The following is a 23,267-nucleotide window of genomic DNA, read 5'->3' on the forward strand; positions in this document are numbered from 1 at the left end:
ACCACCTTCCAGTTATCCCAGGCCCAGGCCCAATTCTTTGACCTTCAATTTATCCAAAACTCTGGCCTCAATACCCCAAACCCCCTCTGAAACCCCTCTCAAGTACCAGGGTGCACCTCCTCTCTCAAAAGACTACCAGTGTGATACCTAAGTCATAATACTCTGAAGTCCAGGCCTCAACATACTTCTCCTTCTGACACATCGATCTCCAAAGGCCCAAGCCCTGATTCTTCAACAGTCAAACTCCCTGAACCTCTGATTACCTTAGATCAGTTCCTTACCCAACCCCCAATATTCTCCAAAGTTCAAGCCACAGCAGAACTTTGGTCGGTCAAATTTGAAGACAGAATATAGTATTAATGGTAAGACTCTTGGCAGTGTGGCGGAGAAGAGAGATCTTGAGGTCCATGTCCATAGGACACTCAAAGCTACTGCACAGGTTGACTGTGTGGTTAAGAAGGCATACAGTGCATTGGCCTTCATTAATCGTAGGATTGAGTTCAAGAACGTGAGGTAATGTTACAGCTACATAAGACCTTGGTCATGCCCCACTTGGAGCACTGTCATCATTTCTGGTCACCTCACTACAGAAAGGATGTGGATGTTATAGAAAGAGTGCTGAGGAGAGTTACAAGGATGTTTCCTAGATTGGAGAGCATGCCTTATGAGAACAGGTGAAGAGAACTTGGACTTTTCTCCTTGGCTCGATGAAGAATGAGAGGTGAACTGAAGGAGGTGAACTGTATACGATGGTGAGAAGCATTGATCATGTGGATAGCCAGAGGCTTTTTCCCAAGGCTGGAATGGCTAACATGAGGGGGCATAGTTTTAAAGTGCTTGGAAGTAGGTACAGAGGGAATGTCAGGGTTAATTTTATCACACAGTGGTGGGTGCGTGGAATGCACTGCTGGTGATGGTGGTGGAGGCAGATACAATAGGGTCTTTTAAGAGACTCTTAGATAGGTACATGGAGCTTAGAAAAATAGAGGGCTATGGAGTAGGGTAATTCTAGGCAGTGCCTAAAGTAGGTTACATAATCGGCACAACATTGTGTGCCGAAGGGCCTGAATGTGCTGTAGATTTCTATGTTCTAGAACTGCTAGGCCTCTGGACATTATTAACCAAGCCTTAAACCCACTAGTACAAAATCACAATCAATTGTAGTCTCTCTCTTAAAGTGCATCAAGTTGCAGGACTTGGACTGCCATGCATCAATAGCAACAGTCTGATTTTTAAACGTGGGCATACTTACCTTTGGAATCAGCCTGGTGCCTACAAAGAATCCACCCACATAGTTGAAAGCTCTTTACAGAAAGTTGGCAATTCTTTTTTCATAGAAAGGCACCTCTCAGTTGAAACAACGGGCATTCCCTTTGTTGAAATCAATACCAATCAGGTGTTTCTAATTTGTAGTGGGATCCATAGCTTAGGTCCACTTTGTTCTCTTAGACTCAGACCTTGAGGCAGTCTTCAAAGAAATACATTTGGCAACAACTGAATCTCTTAAACTTAAGTTTCTATATGCAGCTAGATTAACAGATCCCGCAGTCACTTGTAAAAATACTACTGTGCTGCATCAGACGTAACCGCTGGCAAAATTATTGGACTAACATATGACCTCACTTTGCCTGTTATTTTAATGGAGGCAATAATTTCTACAGCAGTCTATGCTGGCTTACATTAAAATGGATGTGTTTAAAAACTAGCCTTGATAATTGAATTAATTCGCCATCTCTGCCTCCATATAAAATAGTTTTACATAAAGTTAATAAAATGAAATAATCACATAATGCTACATTTATCCATCTAATCTGCATAAGGAATGAAAGATTCTTTACAATGTACCAATTGCATTGTTTCTGTAGTGAATAAAGAAATGGCAATATGCACCATCTCTAAAAAAGAATGACTAGTTTAAAAGTTAACAATAGAATGAATAATAATAAGTCATTTCCATGGAATTAGTTCAGATTTTTTACTGTGAAATGGCACAATCATATTCTACCCTTTGCTTTGGCAGAGAATTCCAATAACCTGCCTCAGTCACAGGTTTTCAACTAACATGTCAGCAAGGAGTCTACATTTTACTAATTTAGGCTCAAGTGACTGTGGATAACTAACAGTTAGCAAAAATAAACTGTTGACAGGAATGTATCACAGAACTATCACTGGAAATATGTCAGTGACGCCACACCCAGATAACAACACCACCATTCAACTAATAGCTGTGGGAAAAGCTGACAATTATACTGGGCAGCCTGATTACTGACTATCTATTGGTGAACTCAAGGGTTTGGTGTTTGATACCAAGATAACAGAATTGTTTGTTGTCAACTGAGTTCTGGAAATGATGAAAAAGAACTCACAGTTTTTGATCTGGATTAAAGTGTGTGGTTTAAACTTAGGAAATGATGACAGGAATCTCACACCCATGAACAGGATAGTCATATTAACACAGACAAATAATGAACATCACATCACACCCAGGAATTAGTATTGCCCGCTAACTATTTGTGGTGAAACTAAATGAAGTTATTCTAACACTACTGAATAATTCTATTGAGTGAAAGGATCCTTATGCAAGGACTGTTGGCCTAGAAATTCACTGAAGCCCACAACATTTATTAAACTGTCATCATGGGATGTGCTAATGACTCCTTTGGTTGTGGGCCTGCTGCTTAAAAATTCAGCAGCAGCAGAGGCCCAAGGCTGGAGTTCTGCAACATGGGCTTTACAGAGCATAAGGGCTGTCCTTGCCTGCTGGTACAGAGCACACCGAGAAAAGCCAGACAATCCATGGTTTAGGATCATGAGGGAGGGAAGTCAAAGGACGGGAAAGAGGGTTGGAGAATGAAAAGCAGATTGGGGCAGGGATTATTTGCTGGTGACTAATAGTGCCAGAAGTTTGATAACTGGTTGAGAGAAGGAGAGTTGATAAATTGGATGTTGGCTGCTAGAAAATTGGAATTGGGATTGGTAGGGTGGGTTGGGGGTGCCAGTGTGATAGGTATTTCCTCCTCTCTCATGTTTTCTATCTTAAATTTGTACATCCAAAATACAATACCTTACATGTGCCCAGATTAATTACCATCTGCCTTTTCTCAGCCCAAATTTCCAACTGATCTATATCCCACTGAGCTGTTTGACAACGTTCCTCTCTTTCTCCTTTTTTTGTGTGATCTGCAGACTTGCTAATCAGTCACTTATATTTTCATTCAAATCATTTATCTACATGATAAACAACAGAAGTCCCAGCACAGATCCTTGCGGAACCCCACTGGTCACTAACAGCCAATCAGAGTGCATTCCAAACAGAGTAACATTCCTCCAACACTACCCACTGTCTTCAATGATCAAGTCAATTTTGAATCCATCCACCAACTCACTCTGGATGCCATGTGAATCAGTCTTCTAGATCAGCCTACCATGAGGGACTTTGTTAAATGTTTTACTAAGGTCCATGTAGAAAACATCTACTGCCTTACTTTCATCAATCACCTTCAGTACCTCTTCAAAAAACTCAATCAATCTTGTGAGACAGGACATCTTTTGTACAAAGCTTTTTAACTGTCCATGTCTTTCCAATTGTGAATAAATCTTTTTTTATATAATTTTTATTGAGTTTTCAAACTTGATTATATGAAATACTAATATCTACCCTCCCCCCTCCTCTTAACCCTCCCCCCCCGATATATACCCCTACCTAAAAGAAAGAGAAGAAAAAAAAAAGAAAGAAAGAAAGACTGCCTGGATATTGGAAGGTCTCCACATGCTCCATGGGATTCGAAATAAATTTAATATACTTATTTGTTACTTTCGCCAAAGGACCAACATCTTTATCATCAGAGCACTTAGATATGCCAACCTATCTTTTGTAAATAAGGGCGCCAAATATTCAAAAATGTATCATATTTATCTCTTAAATTATAAGTAATTTTTTCAAGCGGAATACAGTTAAAAATTTCATTATTCTAACAATCCATACTTAAATATGAATCCGATTTCCAAGTAACTGCTATAGCCTTCTTGGCTACTGCCAATGCGATTCTTATAAATTCTTTCTGGTATAAGTTTCGGTTTTATCCCTTCAATGTCACCTAATAAAAATAATATAGGGTTATGTGGAAGTTGAGTTCCAATAAATGTGAATAAATCTTGTCCTTCTAAATATTAACATTCCAGAACATTAACATACCCCTCGCTGACCCTACCATCATCGATTGCCTTTTTCCTAAATAACAAACCAAAGTACTCATTCAACATGTTGTCCACTTCCTGTGGATCCAGGGATAAATTCTCTTCTTCGCCCTTGAGCAGAGCTAGCTTTTCCCATGCTGTCCTCCTGATATTAAATATATGTGTGATATACCTTGGGAAGGAAAACATTCCACATGCCTTCTTCATTGCCATTTCTACCTGTTCTGCCACCTTCAAGTACTTCTAGACATTCACCAAGGTCTTTCTGTTCTTCACACTCTCTGAGGCTCAATTAATCATTGAATATGCCACATGCTGTTTAGCCTTCTCATGATTAAATTCTATCTGTCATGCCTGTGCCCATCTTATCAACTGATCAATATCATCCAATTTGTGTCAGAATCTTTTGGTTTCTTTGTTGTATAGGACATTGGTTCCTGAAACTGAGCCTCATTTTTCCCATTCTGCATCATCACAATGGACATAAAATAGTCCAATCTTTAACCTAATTTCTGGATCTGGAATCGTAGAAGATGACAGTCCTACTCAACTGAGTTCACAGGACTAGGAAGCATAAAACGGCACATGCAGTAAGTCTAAAAAAAAACAGAACATGTTGAAATTCTGAGCAGCAACTGTGAAGAGACCCACAGTGCTACCTTTTCAAGTTGGTATGTTTCCTCAGAAATCGGAAAAGTTAAAGTGGGGGGGGGAAGATTTATGGAGGGGGTCTAGCAGCAACAAAAGGAATGCTTATGAAGGGTGTAGACCAATAAGAACGGATAATAAGAACTAGTCTCATTTTAGACATGATCGTATTAATGACAGTTCTGTAAACAGAGAGAGAGGGAAATAAAGAGACAAACAGGGAAAGTTAATTTGGTTCTCTCTCTTGAGAAGCTGCCTGACCTGTTGAGTATCTACAGAACTTATTGATTTTATTACAAAATTTCAAAGACCGTGAAATCACCTCTTGGTTAAAAGGAACATGAAAAACAACTCTGGATCTAAAGTGTGTTATATTGTCAGAAACATATGTTGAGCACCTACTGAAATAAGCACATTAGCCTGAAAACAATTTATTGTTAATACATATATAACTTTACTTCAGAGCTAGACAAATAACAGATGTGAATGCAACAGGATCTCAAAAAGATAGTGCATTGTTTTGAATGCACAGTATTCACTGATGTAATTTACTCACCGCAAAAAATAACTTATGGCTGTAGTACAAGTTATGTGTTACTATCAAGGTAAAATATGTCCTGCTTAAATGATTAAAAATATGGGAAAGGTTTTTATGATAACATATCAATAAATTTTTGGTCCAACCTCTGTCAGATGGGCATGTGGTGTAGGACCCAGCATCATGGCTACATAATGTACCTTACCATTCATGCCCAACCTCAAGAAAATCTTCTGTCTTTCTGTTTTCCTAAAACATGATTCACATGGTTCTTTTCTCTGTTGGGGGAGGGGAGGTGTTGGTCGATGATGAAGTGGGGGCTGGGGGTTATAAATCCCAAACCAAAATTTCTTTAACCCAGAACTATAGTTTGGCAGTCATTACATTGAGTGAAAGAAGATGTTCTAGCCTTGCTGAGATCTACTATGAAACCTGCATCTAGAAACTTTCATTATGTGTGGAAGGCTCACATCCATACCCAGTGCTGCTAGCATGTTGCCTGGGATAAATGCAATTTTCCTTCAAATCATTAGCAACTACTCAGAAGTGTGCAAAACAGCACAACATTGTGAGAATGTGAACTCGGGAATCTCCCAGGACCCTGAGGTAGTGCATCCCGGCAATTAAAGCAAATCATAAACTCAAGGGATTCTGCAAATACAGGAAATCCAAACACAGGAAGTTAGGCAACATCTGTGGAGAGGAATAAAGAGATGATGCTTTGGGCCGAGACCCTTCATCAGGGCAATTAAGGCATATAGTAGGTTCATGTGTTCACAGTCTTCCCAAGTCTTATTCTCACTTCTCTGAAATTAAGGTTACTTCCTTATTAATGACTATACTTCTGCTAACTGTCCTGTGCCTCCTAATTATGTTAGTCTATGATCAATCAATAGGAGCTGCAATTGGACTAAGAAGAATTGCCTGACAGCATGCTTTCTCTTCTTTTCAGCACCTTGTCCTTTCAGGTTTCCTTTCCCTCTGCCCCCACATCTTAAGGTGAATGATAGATTTCAGTCAAACTATCAGATATGGAAGTAATGCAGCTTTTCTGCAGTTTTATTCCTAGAACTGTGATAATTCTGTAAGTGAACTGATTTGAAATGCTGTGGTGACTACGTTGCCAAGGCTACCAAATAATTACTAGATTGTGATAAGAAATTTGTTCCAGACACATTTAATTATAAACATTGATCCATCAAAGAAAATTCCAGAACTTCCTGTTCTGTCTCTCACTAGCTTAACAGAATCTGTGCATTTCTGTTACGTTGCATACATTTATGTCAGTAGCTTTGTACTGCATGTCTGAATGTGCTCTAAAATTATTTATCATTCCCGCACTTGCCTATGTATTTGAGGGAGCAAATTAAACCAGTTGTAACAATGCACAGGAGAGGCTTTATTCCAAATTAATGGCAATGCAGTAAAACTGCTGAACTGTGTGCAGACTGGGTGACCTTCAGCAGTATTTCACTGGAAGTTTCTCCTTGTAACCAGTCCCTTGGGATTATGAAATCACCAGTGAACTACAGAACGTCAGTTACATTCATTTGTCCCTTTAGACAGGAGGACCTCAACCTTAAACTGCTCTCCACCAGAATCTGACTACATAGCTTTGTTCTCACTCATTCATAAAGGGAAACATTGGATTACAATCTTGACTAAATAATGTTGAACCTTCTGAACGTTTGATTATATTGGCAACGTTAAACATTACACTGTACACACTTCTACATTTTCATTTCTTATTCAGTCTTTTGAAGAGAAGCATATTAAACTCTGGTTATCAACATAATGACCTACAGTATTTAACCATGTACAGTACTTAATCTGATCATTGAGAGAACAAAAAGAAAATAATTTTTATATAGCATGTTACACAATTTTCAGATAGATGATGAGCAAAATTTTTTAAACAGTCCACAACAACAAAAGCATTTTTATATTGCTACATAATGATTTAATTGCTAATTTTCTGATGGCTGAGCTGAAGGTCAGTTCCATAAGAACATGATAATTTAGAGGTGTGGGAAATGTTCATAAGGCAAATCAAGCCTGCCATTCAATATCATAGTAGATCTTCTACCTCTTTCATTTCTGGCTTAATCTCTTTTCACTCCCTTTGTGTCCAGTAATCTATTTATATTAAACATACGAAACATCAAACATTTAAGATCTACTTTGGCATTCAAGGCCCTTGCAAGCCTTATTTGCATGGCAGGAGTTTGCATACGTGCCTGCTGCCAAATTGGACACTACATGCTGTTGACATAACACTGTCCAGCAGCTCCATGTACTTGCATGCCACTGTCATAGGCACAGAGATTCAAATCGTGGGAATAATCTGTTGGTACATGAAATACCCTTATTGATCAGGTTTATTCTCATTCTCAAAGAACATAAATATACAGAGCTATGCAATAAATATTTCATTTTCTGTAAAATGTCAATGCAGCTTAAAATTACTTATTTTAACGCAGCTAATTTTCTATGCTGATATCTATTTTCTTATTTATTGTAACAACACACATCAAAGTTGCTGGTGAACGCAGCAGGCCAGGCAGCATCTCTAGGAAGAGGTGGAGTCGACGTTTCAGGCCGAGACCCTTCGTCAGGACTAACTGAAGGAAGAGCTAGTAAGAGATTTGAAAGTGGGAGGGGGAGGGGGAGATCCAAAATAATAGGAGAAGACAGGAGGGGGAGGGATGGAGCCAAGAGCTGGACAGGTGATTGGCAAAGGGGATATGAGAGGATCACAGGACAGGAGGCCCGGGGAGAAAGACAAGAGGGGGAGGAAACAGAGGATGGGCAAGGGGTATATTCAGAGGGACAGAGAGAGAAAAAGGAGAGTGAGAGGAAGAATGTGTGTATAAAAATAAAAAACAGATGGGGTACGAGGGGGAGGTGGGGCATTAGCGGAAGTTAGAGAAGTCAATGTTCATGCCATTAGGTTGGAGGCTACCCAGACGGAATATAAGGTGTTGTTCCTCCAACCTGAGTGTGGCTTCATCTTTACAGTAGAGGAGGCCGTGGATAGACATGTCAGAATGGGAATGGGATGTGGAATTAAAATGTGTGGCCACTGGGAGATCCTGCTTTCTCTGGCGGACAGAGCGTAGGTGTTCAGCAAAGCAGTCTCCCAGTCTGCGTCGGGTCTCGCCAATATATAGAAGGCCACATCGGGAGCACTGGACGCAGTATATCACCCCAGCCGACTCACAGGTGAAGTGTCACCTCACCTGGAAGGACTGTCTGGGGCCCTGAATGGTGGTGAGGGAGGAAGTGTAAGGGCATGTGTAGCACTTGTTCCGCTTACAAGGATAAGTGCCAGGAGGGAGATCAGTGGGGAGGGATGGGGGGGGACGAATGGACAAGCGAGTCGCGTCGGGAGTGATCCCTGCGGAAAGCGGGGGGGAGGGAAAGATGTGCTTAGTGGTGGGATCCCGTTGGAGGTGGCGGAAGTTACGGAGAATAATATGTTGGACCTGGAGGCTGGTGGGGTGGTAGGTGAGGACCAGGGTAACCCTATTCCTGGTGGGGTGGCGGGAGGATGGAGTGAGAGCAGATGTGCGTGAAAGCAGAGTTGATGGTGGAGGAAGGGAACCCCCTTTCTTTAAAAAAGGAGGACATCTCCCTCATCCTGGAATGAAAAGCCTCATCCTGAGAGCAGATGCGGCGGAGATGGAGGAATTGCAAGAAGTGGATGGCATTTTTGCAAGAGACAGGGTGAGAAGAGGAATAGTCCAGATAGCTGTGAGAATCAGTAGGCTTATAGTAGACATCAGCGGATAAGCTGTCTCCAGAGACAGAGACAGAAAGATCTAGAAAGGGGAGGGAGGTGTCGGAAATGGACCAGGTAAACTTGAGGGCAGGGTGAAAGTTGGAGGCAAAGTTAATAAAGTCAACGAGCTCAGCATGCGTGCAGGAAGAAGCGCCAATGCAGTCGTCGATGTAGTGAAGGAAAAGTGGGGGACAGATACCAGAATAGGTTTGGAACATAGATTGTTCCACAAAGCCAACAAAAAGGCAGGCATAGCTAGGACCCATACGGGTGCCTATAGTTACACCTTTAGTTTGGAGGAAGTGGCAGGAGCCAAAGGAGAAACTATTAGGAGTAAGGACTAATTCCGCTAGACGGAGCAGAGTGGTGGTAGAGGGGAACTGATTAGGTCTGGAATCCAAAAAGAAGTGGAAAGCTTTGAGACCTTCCTGAATCATCGAAATCATCGAAAAGTTTAAGAGCGTGAGAAGTGTCACGAACATAGGTAGGAAGGGATTGAACAAGGGGGGGTAAAATCATGTCGAGGTATGCAGAAATGAGTTTGGTGGGGCAGTAGCAAGCTGAGACAATAGGTCTGCCAGGACAGGCAGGTTTGTGGATCTTGGATAGGAGGTAGAAACGAGAAGTGCGAGGTGTGAGAACTATAAGGTTGGTAGCAGTGGATGGGAGATCCCCTGAGTGGATAAAGTCAGTGATGGTGTGGGAGACAATGGCCTGGTGCTCCTTAGTGTGGTCATGATCGAGGGGTAAATAACAGGAGGTATCCGTGAGTTGTCACTGTGCCTTGGCAAGGTAGAGGTTGGTACGCCAGACTACAATAGCACCCCCCTTATCGGCGGGTTTAATGGTAAGGTTAGGATTAGTGCGGAGGGAGTGGAGGGCAGAGCATTTGGAAGGAGTGAGGTTGGAATGGGAACAAGATGCAGTGAAGTCGAGACGGTTGATGTCCCATCGGCAGTTAGCAATAAAGAGATCCAGAGCAGGCAGAAACAATAAAGATCCCACCACTAAGCACATCTTTCCCTCCCCCCCCCCCGTTTTCCGCAGGGATCGTTCCCTACGCGACTCCCTTGTCCATTCGTCCCCCCCCCCAGCCCTCCCCACTGATCTCCCTCCTGGCACTTATCCTTGTAAGCAGAACAAGTGCTGCACATGCCTTTACACTTCCTCCCTTACCAGCATTCAGGGCCCCAGACAGTCCTTCCAGGTGAGGTGACACTTCACCTGTGAGTCGGCTGGTGTGATATACTGCGTCCGGTGCTCCCGATGTGGCCTTCTATATATTGGCGAGACACGACACAGACTGGGAGACCGCTTTGCTGAATACCTATGCTCTGTCAACCAGAGAAAGCAGGATCTCCCAGTGGCCACACATTTTAATTCCACATCCCATTCCCATTCTGACATGTCTATCCATGGCCTCCTCTACTGTAAAGATGAAGCCACACTCAGGTTGGAGGAACAACACCTTATATTCCGTCTCGGTAGCCTCCAACCTGATGGCATGAACATTGACTTCTCTAACTTCTGCTAATGCCCCACCTCCCCCTCGTACCCCATCTGTTTTTTTATTTTTATACACACATTCTTCCTCTCACTCTCCTTTTTCTCTCTCTGTCCCTCTGGCTATACCCCTTGCCCATCCTCTGTTTCCTCCCCCCCCTTGCCTTTTTCCCTGGGCCTCCTGTCCCATGATCCTCTCATATCCCTTTTGCCTATCACCTGTCCAGCTCTTGGCTCCATCCCTCCCCCTCCTGTCTTCTCCTATCATTTTGGATCTCCCCCTCCCCCTCCCACTTTCAAATCTCTTACTAACTCTTCCTTCAGTTAGTCCTGACGAAGGGTCTCAGCCTGAAACGTCGACTGTACCTCTTCCTAGAGATGCTGCCTGGCCTGCTGTGTTCACCAGCAACTTTGATGTGTGTTGCTTGAATTTCCAGCATCTGCAGAATTCCTGTTGTTTGTGTTCTTATTTATTGTTATAGGTCACATTTCACCCTTTGAAGTACGCTGCCTAAAAAAGTCCTATGTACATTGAGGCATTGTTCCTTTTTGAATTGTGTTCTGGGATGTCCAATGTTCACGAGAGGAAGATTTCAGTTGTGTCATCTTGTGAAAATTTTCTTTGACATTGCTTGTCTTTACAAGCTGAATACCTTCCTCTATTTTATGTTTGGAAACCATTTCCACATAACTCTGCAGTCTTTGGAACTACTGCTGTCCTACAGAGCAATAACTGGGTAATTCCACCAATATGAAAAGTTGGTGGCAGTTGGGGGTGGGAAATGCGGTTAGTGTGGATTCTGGAAATGGTCTGTAAGAGTAATTTGACAGTGTGGAAGTACGCATCTAAACAATGTGTGAATCATGGAGAGATTCTGACAGCAGTTAAGCTGTATAGAAATGAGGCAGGGGTAAACAGCTAGTTGAAAGTAGACAAATGTAAGTGGCAAACATGGGTATTTTGAGTGACTAACTATAGTAGCCCTCACTGTTATACAAACATTCAACATGAACTAGAAGTAACAGCATACAAAACAGGGTAAGTATATCCACACGGCCAATTGTTCTGGGTTGAATGCTGTTGGTTACAATTCCAAGTATTGTCAGAATGCCACAGGCAAGCATTCCGGAGCTTATCCAATTCCAGCTCCAACTCCTTAATGCGGATTGTTAGAAGCTGCAGCTCGCTGCACTTCATGCAGTTGTAGCCGTCAGGGACACTGGAGTTCTTCCTGCCTTCCTGCATCCAGCAGGAGGAGCATTCAACTATCCTGCCTGGCATCCTAAATGAGTAGATAGAAAGAGAAGGGGGAAAAAGAACTTAACTAGAGCTTTTCTTTTCTTTGCTTTCTCTGACCAAACCCTCTCTTTGCTGAAGAGCTAAGGACTCAAAATTACCTCTCTGACTCTTTCCACTCAGATGACGGCCACTATGCTTGCCCCTGCCTTCCTCTAATTTGCTCTTGCTAATCACACCCAAATGCAGGTTGGTGGCTGTTCAAAGCTCAATTGTGCTGCCGTGATCCGCTGCTGCCTTTTTCTACTGAGGCAGTAGACTTGGGTGAAATCCACTCCTCCCTAATTTCCGATGTCCATATTGGTCAATAGTCAAAGCTCAATTTATCAGATCAATCACTAATTATGATCAATTTCTAAACATATAAGCATTCTTATTTTAGAAACCATTCACAGACCAGCTGTCCAACATAGATTTCCTTAAAATTCACAGAAAAGCTGAAATCAAAGCAAGAACAATATACATCTTGTCTACTGATGACCAAAACAAGCAGGGAAGTGAAGAAATGACTGATGCCTACATGAGATATGACTGCAGTCAGTTTTAGAATTCACCTGTTCTACAAATAATCAGAAGTAGAATTGCAACTGTGCATAACTGGTTAAGCTAACATTTAATTTTTACACTGAAATAACAGTTACATTATCAGGAATTTACAATCTATTCATATATTTGTTTCAATAGAGCAGAAGGAATTTGATTCTCTATTGAGGGTTATGTTATGATTTACATTTTCTACTTATTGTTTTTAGTTCCAAATGGAAATTATTTCACGACATTACAATTTCTTGTCTCAAGTTTTCATCACCTTGTACATGTGTCACGTTTTTAGGCTAGCAGATAAATCTCCCACTATCTACTGGTAACAAAGAGAGCTTCCTGATTGCTGGTGTCCAACTTTTTTTTATCCACCATCAATACTTATTACGCTTGCTTGCTAATAAAATTAAGTAAAATGTGTAACATTTGTAATCTCTTACACCTATTGGTATTAATTGAAACCTGACCTTGGACAATAGCTCCTTATTGCCTTTTCTTTTTAGCTTCTTTTCATCTACTTAATACATTGTTTTTTAAGGAGCAAAATGATCTCATGATATCTTAAGATGCCATGTATTGCTGTATTCCAGAACTATTGACAATCACAGCAGTTAGTCTTTCACCACATTCACAAAGATTGGCAAGGACGTCCAAGGACTGCTCTCCACTGCAATGCAGCATGATTTAGCAGCCTCTTGCAGCTTCATCAGCTGAACTCCAGTACATCAGCATTCCAACACCTTCTTTGATTAGCATTCAGTTCTAGTCACCATTGTCATCTCTAGCAATCATTCAGATTAAGGTAAAATAATGAACGTACCAACTGCTTGTTTAAAATTCTAGGAAGCTTATTCATTTTGGTTATATTTCTTGGTTTTAATATGCAGTCGTGAGGTAAGTTTTTAGGATGCAAAGAGAGCTTGTGCAGTTTCTGCAATTTTCACATTCTGATTGTGAGCAAATATCCATTAGGCACTAGGGAGATTACATAAATGTAATTATGTAGCGTGAATTCCATTAATTCTGTTTCCTTTCAGTAGCAGCATGGGTGATTTATACTATTAGGAGGAATGAAGTCATTCACATTTTTACATAATGCCATACACTCTCAGCTACACACTGTGTAATCAATGATCCCATTGTGCATAGACCGCAATGATATTATTTTCCATTTTCTGAATTTTCCCTTCTATACAATTAGCCCGTAATGATATTTCAAACACCTGCGTGGTATAAGTATTACTTTGTATTTTAGGAAATGTTCTATTCTATAATTATCAATAAGTTTCTTTCCCTTGCTAAACTGGCAAGCCAAACATCAGGATCTAAATCAAAATCAGGTTGATTATTACCACCTCATATGATGCTAAATTGGATGCTTTAGGCCACAGTACAGTGCAACAACATTAAAATCACCATCAAAAGAAATAAATTGTTCAAAAAAAGAATAATGAGATGGTGTTCATGGGTTCATTGACCATTCAGAAATTTGGTAAGAGAGGGGAAGAAGCTGTCCTTGAATCGCTGAGTCTGGGTCTTCAAGCTTCTGTACCTTGTATCTAACAGCAGTAGCAAGAAGAAGACATGTCTCGGATGAAGAGGGTCCTTAATGATGGGTGCCATCTTCCTGAGGCACTGATGCCCTCAATAGCAGGGAAGGTGGAGTCCATGAGGGAGCTGGTTGAGTCTGCAACCCTCCTCAGCCTCTTGCGACCCTGTGCATTGGAGCCTCCATACCAGGCTGTGACATCACCAGTCACATTTCAGAAGTTTGCAAGTATCTTTGGTGATACACCAAAACTGACCAAACTCCAAATGAAGAAGAGCCACTAGCGTGCCTTCTTGGTGATTACAACAATGTATTGTGCCCCGGAAAGGTCAAAGTCAAAGTCATAAGAACAGTTATTATTAAAGTACATATATGTCACAATGTACAACCCCAAGGTTCATTTTCTTGTGGCCATACACAGTAAAACCAAGAAACAAAATAGAATCAGTGAAAGACTGCACCCAACAGGATGGACAAACACCAATGTGCAACAGACAACAAACTGTACAAAACACAAAAGCAAAAAAATTAATAATAATAATAAAACATAAATAAACAATAAATATTGAGAACATGAGATAAAAAGTCCTTGAAAGTGAGTCTATAGGTTGTGGGAACAATTCAGTGATGGAGCAAGTGAAGCTGAATAAAGTTATGCCCTCTGGCTCAACAGCCTAATGGTTGAAGGGAAATAATTGTTCCTGAACCTGGTTGTGTGGGGCCTGAGGCTCCCATATCTTTGTGAGAATATCCTTCCAGAGGGTGAACCCACGAAAAGGATCCGGCCCAGATAGGGTACCTGGCCAAGTGCTAAGGACCTGTGGTGATCAACAGGTTGGATTGTTCACTGATATCATTTACCTCTGAGGTATTCCCACCTGCTTCAAGCAGGCTTAAATTATACCAGTGCCTAAGGAGATTGAGGTAGCCTGCCTCAATGACTATCATCCAGTAGCACTTAGATCCACCGTGATCAAGTACTTTGAGAGGGATAAACAACTTGGATCCACTCCAATTTGCCTACCAGCACAACAATTCCACAGTTGAAGCCACTTCATTAGTGCCTCACTCAACCTGCAAATTTCCAGATAGCAAAGATGCATAAATCAGGATGCTCTTTGTTGACTAAAGCTCAGCTTTCAAGACTATCATCCCCTCAAAACTAATCAATAAGCTTCAAGGCCTTGGCCTCAATACTTCCTTGTCTAAATGGACTCTCGATTTCCTCACTTTGCAAACCCCGGTCAGTTTGTATCGGTAATAACATTTCCTACACAATCTCCATCAGCACAGGTGCATAACAAAGTTATGTTCTTAGCCCCTGCTCTATACACTTTACACTTATGACTGTGAGGCTAAGCACAGCCACAATGCCATATATACGTTTGCTGATGACCTCACTGTTTGGCCAAATCAAAGATGGTGATGAATAGCATATAGGAGGAAGATTAGAAATCTGGCTGAGTGGCACTACAACAACAACATCTTACTCAATGTCAGCAAGACCAAGGAGATAATAATTGACTTCAGGAGAAGGAAAGCTGAGATTTGAGCCATTTCTCATTGGGGGATTGGAGGTGGAGAGGGCCAGTAACGTTACTAGAGGGCCTGGTATGGAAACACCAATGCTTTTGGAGAGAAAATCCTACCAAAATCAATGGATGTGGCCCTATCCCACACAGATAACGCCCTCCCACTATTGAGCATATTTACATAGAATGTTGTCTCAGGAAAGCAACATGCATCATCAGAGACCCCCACCACCCCATTCTTGCTGATGCCGTCAGGAAGAAGGTACAGTAGCCTCAGGACTCACATCACCAGGTTCAGGAACAGTTATTACCCCTCAATCATCAAGGTCTTGACCCAGAGGGAATAACTTCACTCAACTTCACTCCCCCATCACTGAATTGTTGCCATAACCTATGGACTCACTTTCAAGGACTCTTCATCTCATATTCTTGATATTTACTGCTTATTTATTTATTATTATTATTTTTGTATTTGTTCAGTTTGTTGTCTTTTACAGGCTGCTTGTCCACCCTGTTGTGCAGACTTTCACTGACTCTATAATGGCTATTGGATTCATTGAATATGCCCAGAAGAAAATGAATCTCAGGGTTGTATATGCTGACATACAGTATATCAACATTGATAATAAATTTATTTTGATCTTTGAACATCCCTGATGGCAGCAGCATGAAGAGAGCAAGACCTGGACAGTGGATGCCCTTGATGATGGATGCTGCTTTCCTGCGACAGCATTCCGAGTAGAAGAGGGCTTTACCCATGATGGACTGGGCCATATCCACTACTATTTGTAGGATTTTCCATTCAAACTGACCCTCCTGTTTTTACCATATACAAGCCCAATGTGGTTTTTTGGTTGTTGCATTTCACTGTTATAAATGTCATTCCCACTGAAGTTATCTTTTCTCCAGTATAAGTTCTTATTTGGATATCTGCAGAATTCAGATCAGTATCTTTGAAAATTTGTTCAAACTCATTTTGTGGAATGACTGAAACAGCCAAGCCAGTGTCCAATTCCATTTTATTTAATATGACATTCACTTCTGGTGTAAGCCATATTGCTTGTCTATTGTTGCTTTTCACATTTTAAATATCAAGGCTACCCAGTCCTGTATCACTCTCATCATTATCAGATTTTTCATCAATAGCATGCAGACTAATGCTCTTTATGAAACTGCAGCTTGACTTTCCAGCTTTTTCTCTTCCCTGTGCAATGAATTTATTTTTGTCTGCCTGACATGCTCTTTGTATCTGTCTTACTTTGCTGCATTTTTTGCAAATTTTGCCTTAAAATCTGCTGTGGTCTAGTGTATGTGAACCTCTGCCACAATAATGGCACAATTTGTTCAGCCAGACAGGTTTCTGTTTAGACTTGTAATTTTGTTCACACTCACTTTTATTCCTGACTACAAATCAATTGTGTCTTTGTCTGCTGTTTCCATTGATACAGTGATTTCAATTGCTCTATTAAATGTGAGTTGTGCTTCAGTTAGGAACCATTTTCAAATGCTTTCCTGTAAGATTCCACAAAATAAATTATTTCTCAGATAATCAAATAAAATGAAGCTGATGTATTTTGGAGTCAACAACGGTTTCAGCTTGAAATGTTCCCGCATTCCATTCACAACATCAGCAAAGCTCATTTCAGCTGGTTTGGTTCGAGCAGTCAAACTTCTAAGCCAACTGTATGATCTTCCATCTATTGCACTTAGCAAAACTGGCACTTGTTTCTCATTGGCTATTTCACTTGCTTCAAAATACTGTTCAATATGCTCAGTATATAAAATTCAGTTATTTCTTGTGTAATTGAAGACATCTATATTTCTGATGTAGCCAGCCATTTCTGCTTTTTACTTTATTATTATAATGCGGTACTCACTGTTTATGAACCCATGAAATTTGTCCAGTTTCTGACTTCTTTTTTAACTTGACCATTTTTCGCTCCTTGCGAAGAAAAAAAAAGTGCTGCACCCTTTCCCAACACGGATGTCTCGCTGCTCTTCAACAGATAGGTAGTTGTCTCAGGTTCATTTAAAAACTTAGTCATTGCCACTGTTATGTTTTGAAACTCCAAAACTAATTGAAAGAAAAACACGGAAGACCAGGAAAAAAGCGTATTATTTGTTTTTACTGTAGTGAGTTGCACACATATGACGTGGTGGTGTGATGATATATGCCATTCATGTACCTTTACATATAACCTAGAATGAATTATGTAAACAACAAAGAATGCTTAATCAAACAATATATTTACAATATTACTCAAAAGACTGAAATATTAGATGCACAACAGTCCACCTGGATACCAATGTAGTTGACTGGTTCCTGAATTCATGCCATAGTCTGCTGAAGGTTTATCCTTGACACCCTCCTTTCCCTCCACCACAAGCTGTCTCTGTGTAACATTATCCTAAAATGTAGCTTTGGTTTGTACACAAGTATCCCCACTTATCCCATCACAGTCATAAAACTTTCTGCTAGGTTCCCCAGCATCACTATTGGATAAGCAAAGCATTCACTCAGTTAAACATTTGGACTGAACTTCTACAACCCTCTGGCTAGAAAATTCAAAAAATTCTCTACCCTTTGAGTGAAGAAATTTATCCTTAGTCCTAAATAAGTCCTAAATTTCCTCCTGCCTATATTAAGATTTTAAAAAATGTATTCTTTTTTAGTCAGGAAGACCAACATAGTGTTCCAGGATCAATTTGATCAGCCTTCCACATCTCGCCCAAGTATGTGCAAGCAGACAGCAACTGCAGTGGGGATCCACCCAATGTCTACTGCATATGTATACGCATTTCAACCAATACATCAATGGTTTATAAAACATTTTTACAAATTTACTTTACTTTTAGAGAAAGAAAGTTTGAATACAAATTACAAAAAAAAAATCAAAAATCTAATCACAACACTAAAACTTACCTAATTCCAAGAGAAGTGAACATCTCTGGCAGTGCTGATACTGAAACAGAGCCACCTTGGAGAGGCAGTAAGCACTAAGTTCTAAAGTTACCAGGCTACCGTCTCTCAACTATCACTTGTCAATGTTTCTAACCAACTTAATGATTACGGTTAGTTAATCGTAAACCTTTATTCAGAGCTGGAGTGACAGTTGAGTAACCTGAACTGTTTGGGAAGGTTTGCACGGGAGGGCGTTCGGACTGAGTGGGAAGTTAGCTGTTGAAGTGTTGACATTCTTCTGAATGTTTGCCATCCACAATGGGATAAATTAAAATAATCTGTGGCGATTTGCTTCACTCATCACTTGGTACATTAGATTCAAATTGTAGATTCTGCCATGTGAGATGCTGAGCTGAGAAGCAGCAGGAGGTCGCTGTGACTAATAACCCTATTGGTCTATGGCGGATTGTAGTTGAATTGTAACTCAGCACTGTGGCTCTGTGAATTGTATAGTTATTTTGGTTGCAAGCAATTTATTAGAAACTGTAAATAGGCAATGAATTCAGAATTAGATTTATTTATTTATCTAGATTACTTAGAGGTACAACACGGTAACAGGCCCTTCTGGCCCAATGAGCCCAGGTTGCCGAAGTACACCCATGTGACCAATTAACCTACTAACCTATGTGTCTTTGGAACGTGGGAAGAAACTGAGCATCTGGGGGAAACCCCACACAGTCATGGGTTGAATGGACGGACGCACTCCTTACAGACAGCGGTGGAATTGAACCTGGGGCACTGGCACTGTAATAATGTGACACTAACCACTATGCTACCGTGCCACCCCATATTATCACTGACATATGTTGTGAAATTTGTTGTTTTGAAGCAGCAGTACAGTATATAAAAGTTTACTATAATTTACAATATAAAATATTTAAAATAGATAAATGATGCAAAAAGTGACATTCAGTTATCTGATAGTTTTCCTAAAACAATGGGTGTGTGTCTTCAGAATCAGAATCACTGGCATTTGCCACGGAAGCTCCTGTACCTCCTTGCTGATGGTAGTAATGAGAATAAGGTAATATACAAAGCTGTGTCTTTCACTTAATTGTGATAGAGCAGATGGAACAAAGAGCAGAATATTGTCTATTACAACAGTAAGTTTCTTCAATTTTGTTGTGAGTTGTTTAAAACTTGAGAGCATTGGAGATGTTATAAAATGCTTAGTTGTTTAAACAAGCTACAAAGTATACTGCACTTGCTTGTTGAAAGTTTAAAATTTAAAAAATTAATTGTGAAAAGTACCTAAAGGATCTTTTTCCTCACAAATTCCAGTCTATCTGATCATCTGACATCATGTTTTTGTGTGTCCCATATTCAAACTTCAAAGAAAAACTGACTAATCAAATACAAATACAAGATATTCTGCAGATACTAGACATTTTGAGCAATATACAGAAAATTATGGAGGAGCTCAACAAGTCAGGCAGAATCCATGAGTCCTGATGAAGAGTCTCAGCCCAAAACATTGACTGTTTATTCCCTCCATAAATGCTGCCTAACTTGCAGAGTTCCTCCAGAACATATTCAAATACTGGGGAGGAACCATGTGAGTTCAATGTATTCTGTTATTTTCATTCCCCATCTTCTGTGTCTGAGCCTTAACACATAGAGAACATCCAGAGTTGTCCAAAGGCATCCAACCCATGAATAAATCTACCTGCGGTGTGTGCAATCCACAAAAAGCACTAACAATATTTGCCCAAACTGCTCCAGTAGTGCCTCCCACTCCCATGTCCTGAATGCCAAGAATATCAAGGGTAGCAGGTGCACAGGAACACTTGCAGGTTTCCCTCTAAGTTTCACACCAACCTGATCTGGAAATGTAATATTGGTTTTCATTTATGCTGGATCTAAATTGTGGAACTTTTTGCCTGTGTGCCTTCTTGGAGGGAATTAGGCCTTGAATGCAGGCCTTTCCAGAAGTACTAAAACGAACTAAAATGAAACTACTACTATTAAACCACTAACCATTATTGAGGAGAAAACTGGATTTGATTCTAATGTCAAATTTCCATAGGTATGCACACTGTGAGGCCCACTACTCCCCATAACAATACTGAATGCTGAAAGCGTAACTGAGTTGCCAGTGCCCAGCATTGCTCTGGTGTTAATTAAGAGATATGCATTAAAAGTGATTTTCCATTTGTATCTCATTTGACTATTTCCAGCATTCATGCAGACACAATGCCCATGAAAAATCTTGGAGAAATTCGCCAGGACAACTGCCAGCAGCCAGTAGTGGGACTAGAGAAGCAGCCTGATAAAAGCAGTTAAAGAAGTTCCTGAAGTGTACAATGCAATATGAAGACTGAGACAGGAGATAACTTCATCTGTACTAGGCATAAGGATACTTTGCTTTGAACATGCACAAGATCCCTTTATGTTTATGGTATTTAGGTTTTGTGTTAATTTTGGGCAGGTGGGGCTCATTAGCTGTGGTTGGCAGCTCATCTAGAAGAAGGAAAACTCTGATCTCAAACCTCCGCTGCCTTACAGCTATACCTACTCATGGGGAAGGCTTCAGGAGTAAACTCCAAGGAAAAAATCCAGAGCTGGAGTCCCTAAGGTAGTCCTACATTAAGTTCAATGTTGACTGGCAACTCTTACGATGCTGCTGGTTCCAAACTGTATCAGTCTCTGCTGTTCCTTTGGGTTCATCAGATGTGTGGAGAGGAGGAGCTTGCTACACAGGCAACAGCTTGTTCTCCATATCGCACTGCCCAGGATTGAGTATCTAGGACGCAGTATCCATGGTGAACTCTAACTGACGGTGGCCTTATTAAAGTGAGATTGAGTAAATTAAACTCCAACCCTCCAGGGCATTGACTGTGAGTATTGCACATTCCCAGGAATGGCGTAGCCCAGTGAGTATAGAAATGCCTCTACTCCAATCAACCTCTGAAAATCAAACTCTTCTGTGTTAGTATGAAACTTCTATTTTCAATCCTTTACAGTATTCCTATGGCCTTTCTGAATGAAATTGTCAATTAACTTATCACCATGGGTCCAAAACACAGTGCAATAACTGAGTTGGTCTGAAAGGGAAGAAGTAGTTTGAGATAGCCCAAATTCCTTTTATATAACATTGTTTTGCAAGCAGATAGGAAATCCAATCTACTTAGTTAGTCTAAACTGGATTTTAAATCTGAACCTTAAAGTGTTCGTTCACTCTTGTGCAGAATCGATCATAATCTGTTTCTCATGATCGGATCATGATGTCCACAACAACCTCTTTAATGAAACATGACTTATTAATTCCCATAATAGAAATGAATCACACAGTATAATTTACTGCTGAATTTCTTCGAGTGGAAATAGGGTGTCACTGCTCAAACTTGAAAGTTAGAGCATCAATAATCACACAGAATATATTGCAATTGCCGGAGGTTGAACTTGTGTAGAGCTCATAATGGTTAAGAGATTGTCTACATTGGGCAATTAAATAAAATAAGACTGCTTGCCTGCATAGGTCAATCTATCCAAAGCCAGAAATACTGTAGATGGAATTACCAGCAGCACATGTCATCACCTCTGGCACTTTGCTCCTTCAGCTAGGGAAGAAATTTACCTCTAAGTGTGTTGCTCAGTTCCTTTGGCAGCAATGCCATTGTTATGTTTCAACCCTGCCTCTGAAGGCAGTGATTTTAGATAAATGGAGTGCAAATAAGTGTAAAGCAACTAAGATTTGTGCAGTCAATAATGTTACTACATACGACAGGAAAGTTAAACTACTGGATGTACTTTGTTCTCTTTCTATTAATTAATTTGCTATGTGATATCATAAGGTAAACATACAACACAGAATCTGTGCAAAAGGTCCCTGAAAGCTATTCGGCATATGTTGTATCAGGATATACATACTGAAGGAGTACAGGAAACACTGAAATAATTTTTGTCTTCCAAAAGCGAATGAAAAAAAGCATCCACCAGTTTAACTCAGTTAAAATGGCACAAGAGAAATCCTGTCCTGAATCTGTTAGGCTGGAAATTATTCTAGACTTTGGATCATTTAAAACACAGAAGTATTTTCTATAAATTGCAGTATTAATTCTCTAAATTAGGACCATGCCAGTACCTTCTTTTATGAACAACAAGGTGTCAAATCAAGACTTTTCTATCTCATAAATAAACAAATAAATTCAATGTGCTTCAATTCAATAATTAATTACAATCATTTCCACCAAAATGGCAATTTAGGTAAACATGAAAAAGAAAGGCAAATCTAGAATTGTCTAGAGCCTTCTAGTCTCAAAATACTTTCCAACCCATAATCTAACAGAAAAGAATATTTCTGCTTTTGAAGTCTTTACAACTGAGTAGAAAATTGGTACAATGAATTGTCTCAATACCACCCGCACAAACCTGCAGTGAAATGGCTGCACTTTTATTGTCACATGCAAAACCCATTAGATGTTATTGTATCTAAGGGAATGTGCTCAGACTGTGAGGCTCTAAAGAAATCAAACTCACCAGCTGTCTCCTGGCTCAACTTCAGTGGCAGCGCCTAAGAAAAGAGAGAGAAAAAAATAGAACTTTCAATTTAACCCAACGATGACCCAGATGAGCTTGAAAGCTAACGCAGCTGAGGACAGCCCTGACGTCTAGAACAGTCCAGGCAAAGAATGAAACCATGAGACTAACACTGGATAAAAATCAGTGATAAACTTGCTACTAATCAAATCCAAGATGGGTGAGACAGAAAGTTAAATGT

General features: G+C 40.4%; 1 protein-coding gene across 6 annotated transcripts in view; it reads right to left on the reverse strand.

Moving 5' to 3' along the window:
* stard13b (StAR related lipid transfer domain containing 13b) overlaps nt 1–23,267 on the reverse strand; it is a 458,491-nt gene that overhangs the window by 222,626 nt on the left and 212,598 nt on the right. For all 6 annotated transcript variants that reach the window (XM_063054298.1, XM_063054300.1, XM_063054297.1 and 3 more), the window contains one exon: nt 23,027–23,060. In XM_063054298.1, coding sequence (XP_062910368.1) covers nt 23,027–23,060 — 34 coding nt within the window. The remainder of the gene's footprint in view (nt 1–23,026; nt 23,061–23,267) is intronic.

Source organism: Mobula hypostoma, chromosome 7 (assembly GCF_963921235.1).
Source record: "Mobula hypostoma chromosome 7, sMobHyp1.1, whole genome shotgun sequence".
NCBI classification, from domain to species: Eukaryota; Metazoa; Chordata; class Chondrichthyes; order Myliobatiformes; family Myliobatidae; genus Mobula; species Mobula hypostoma.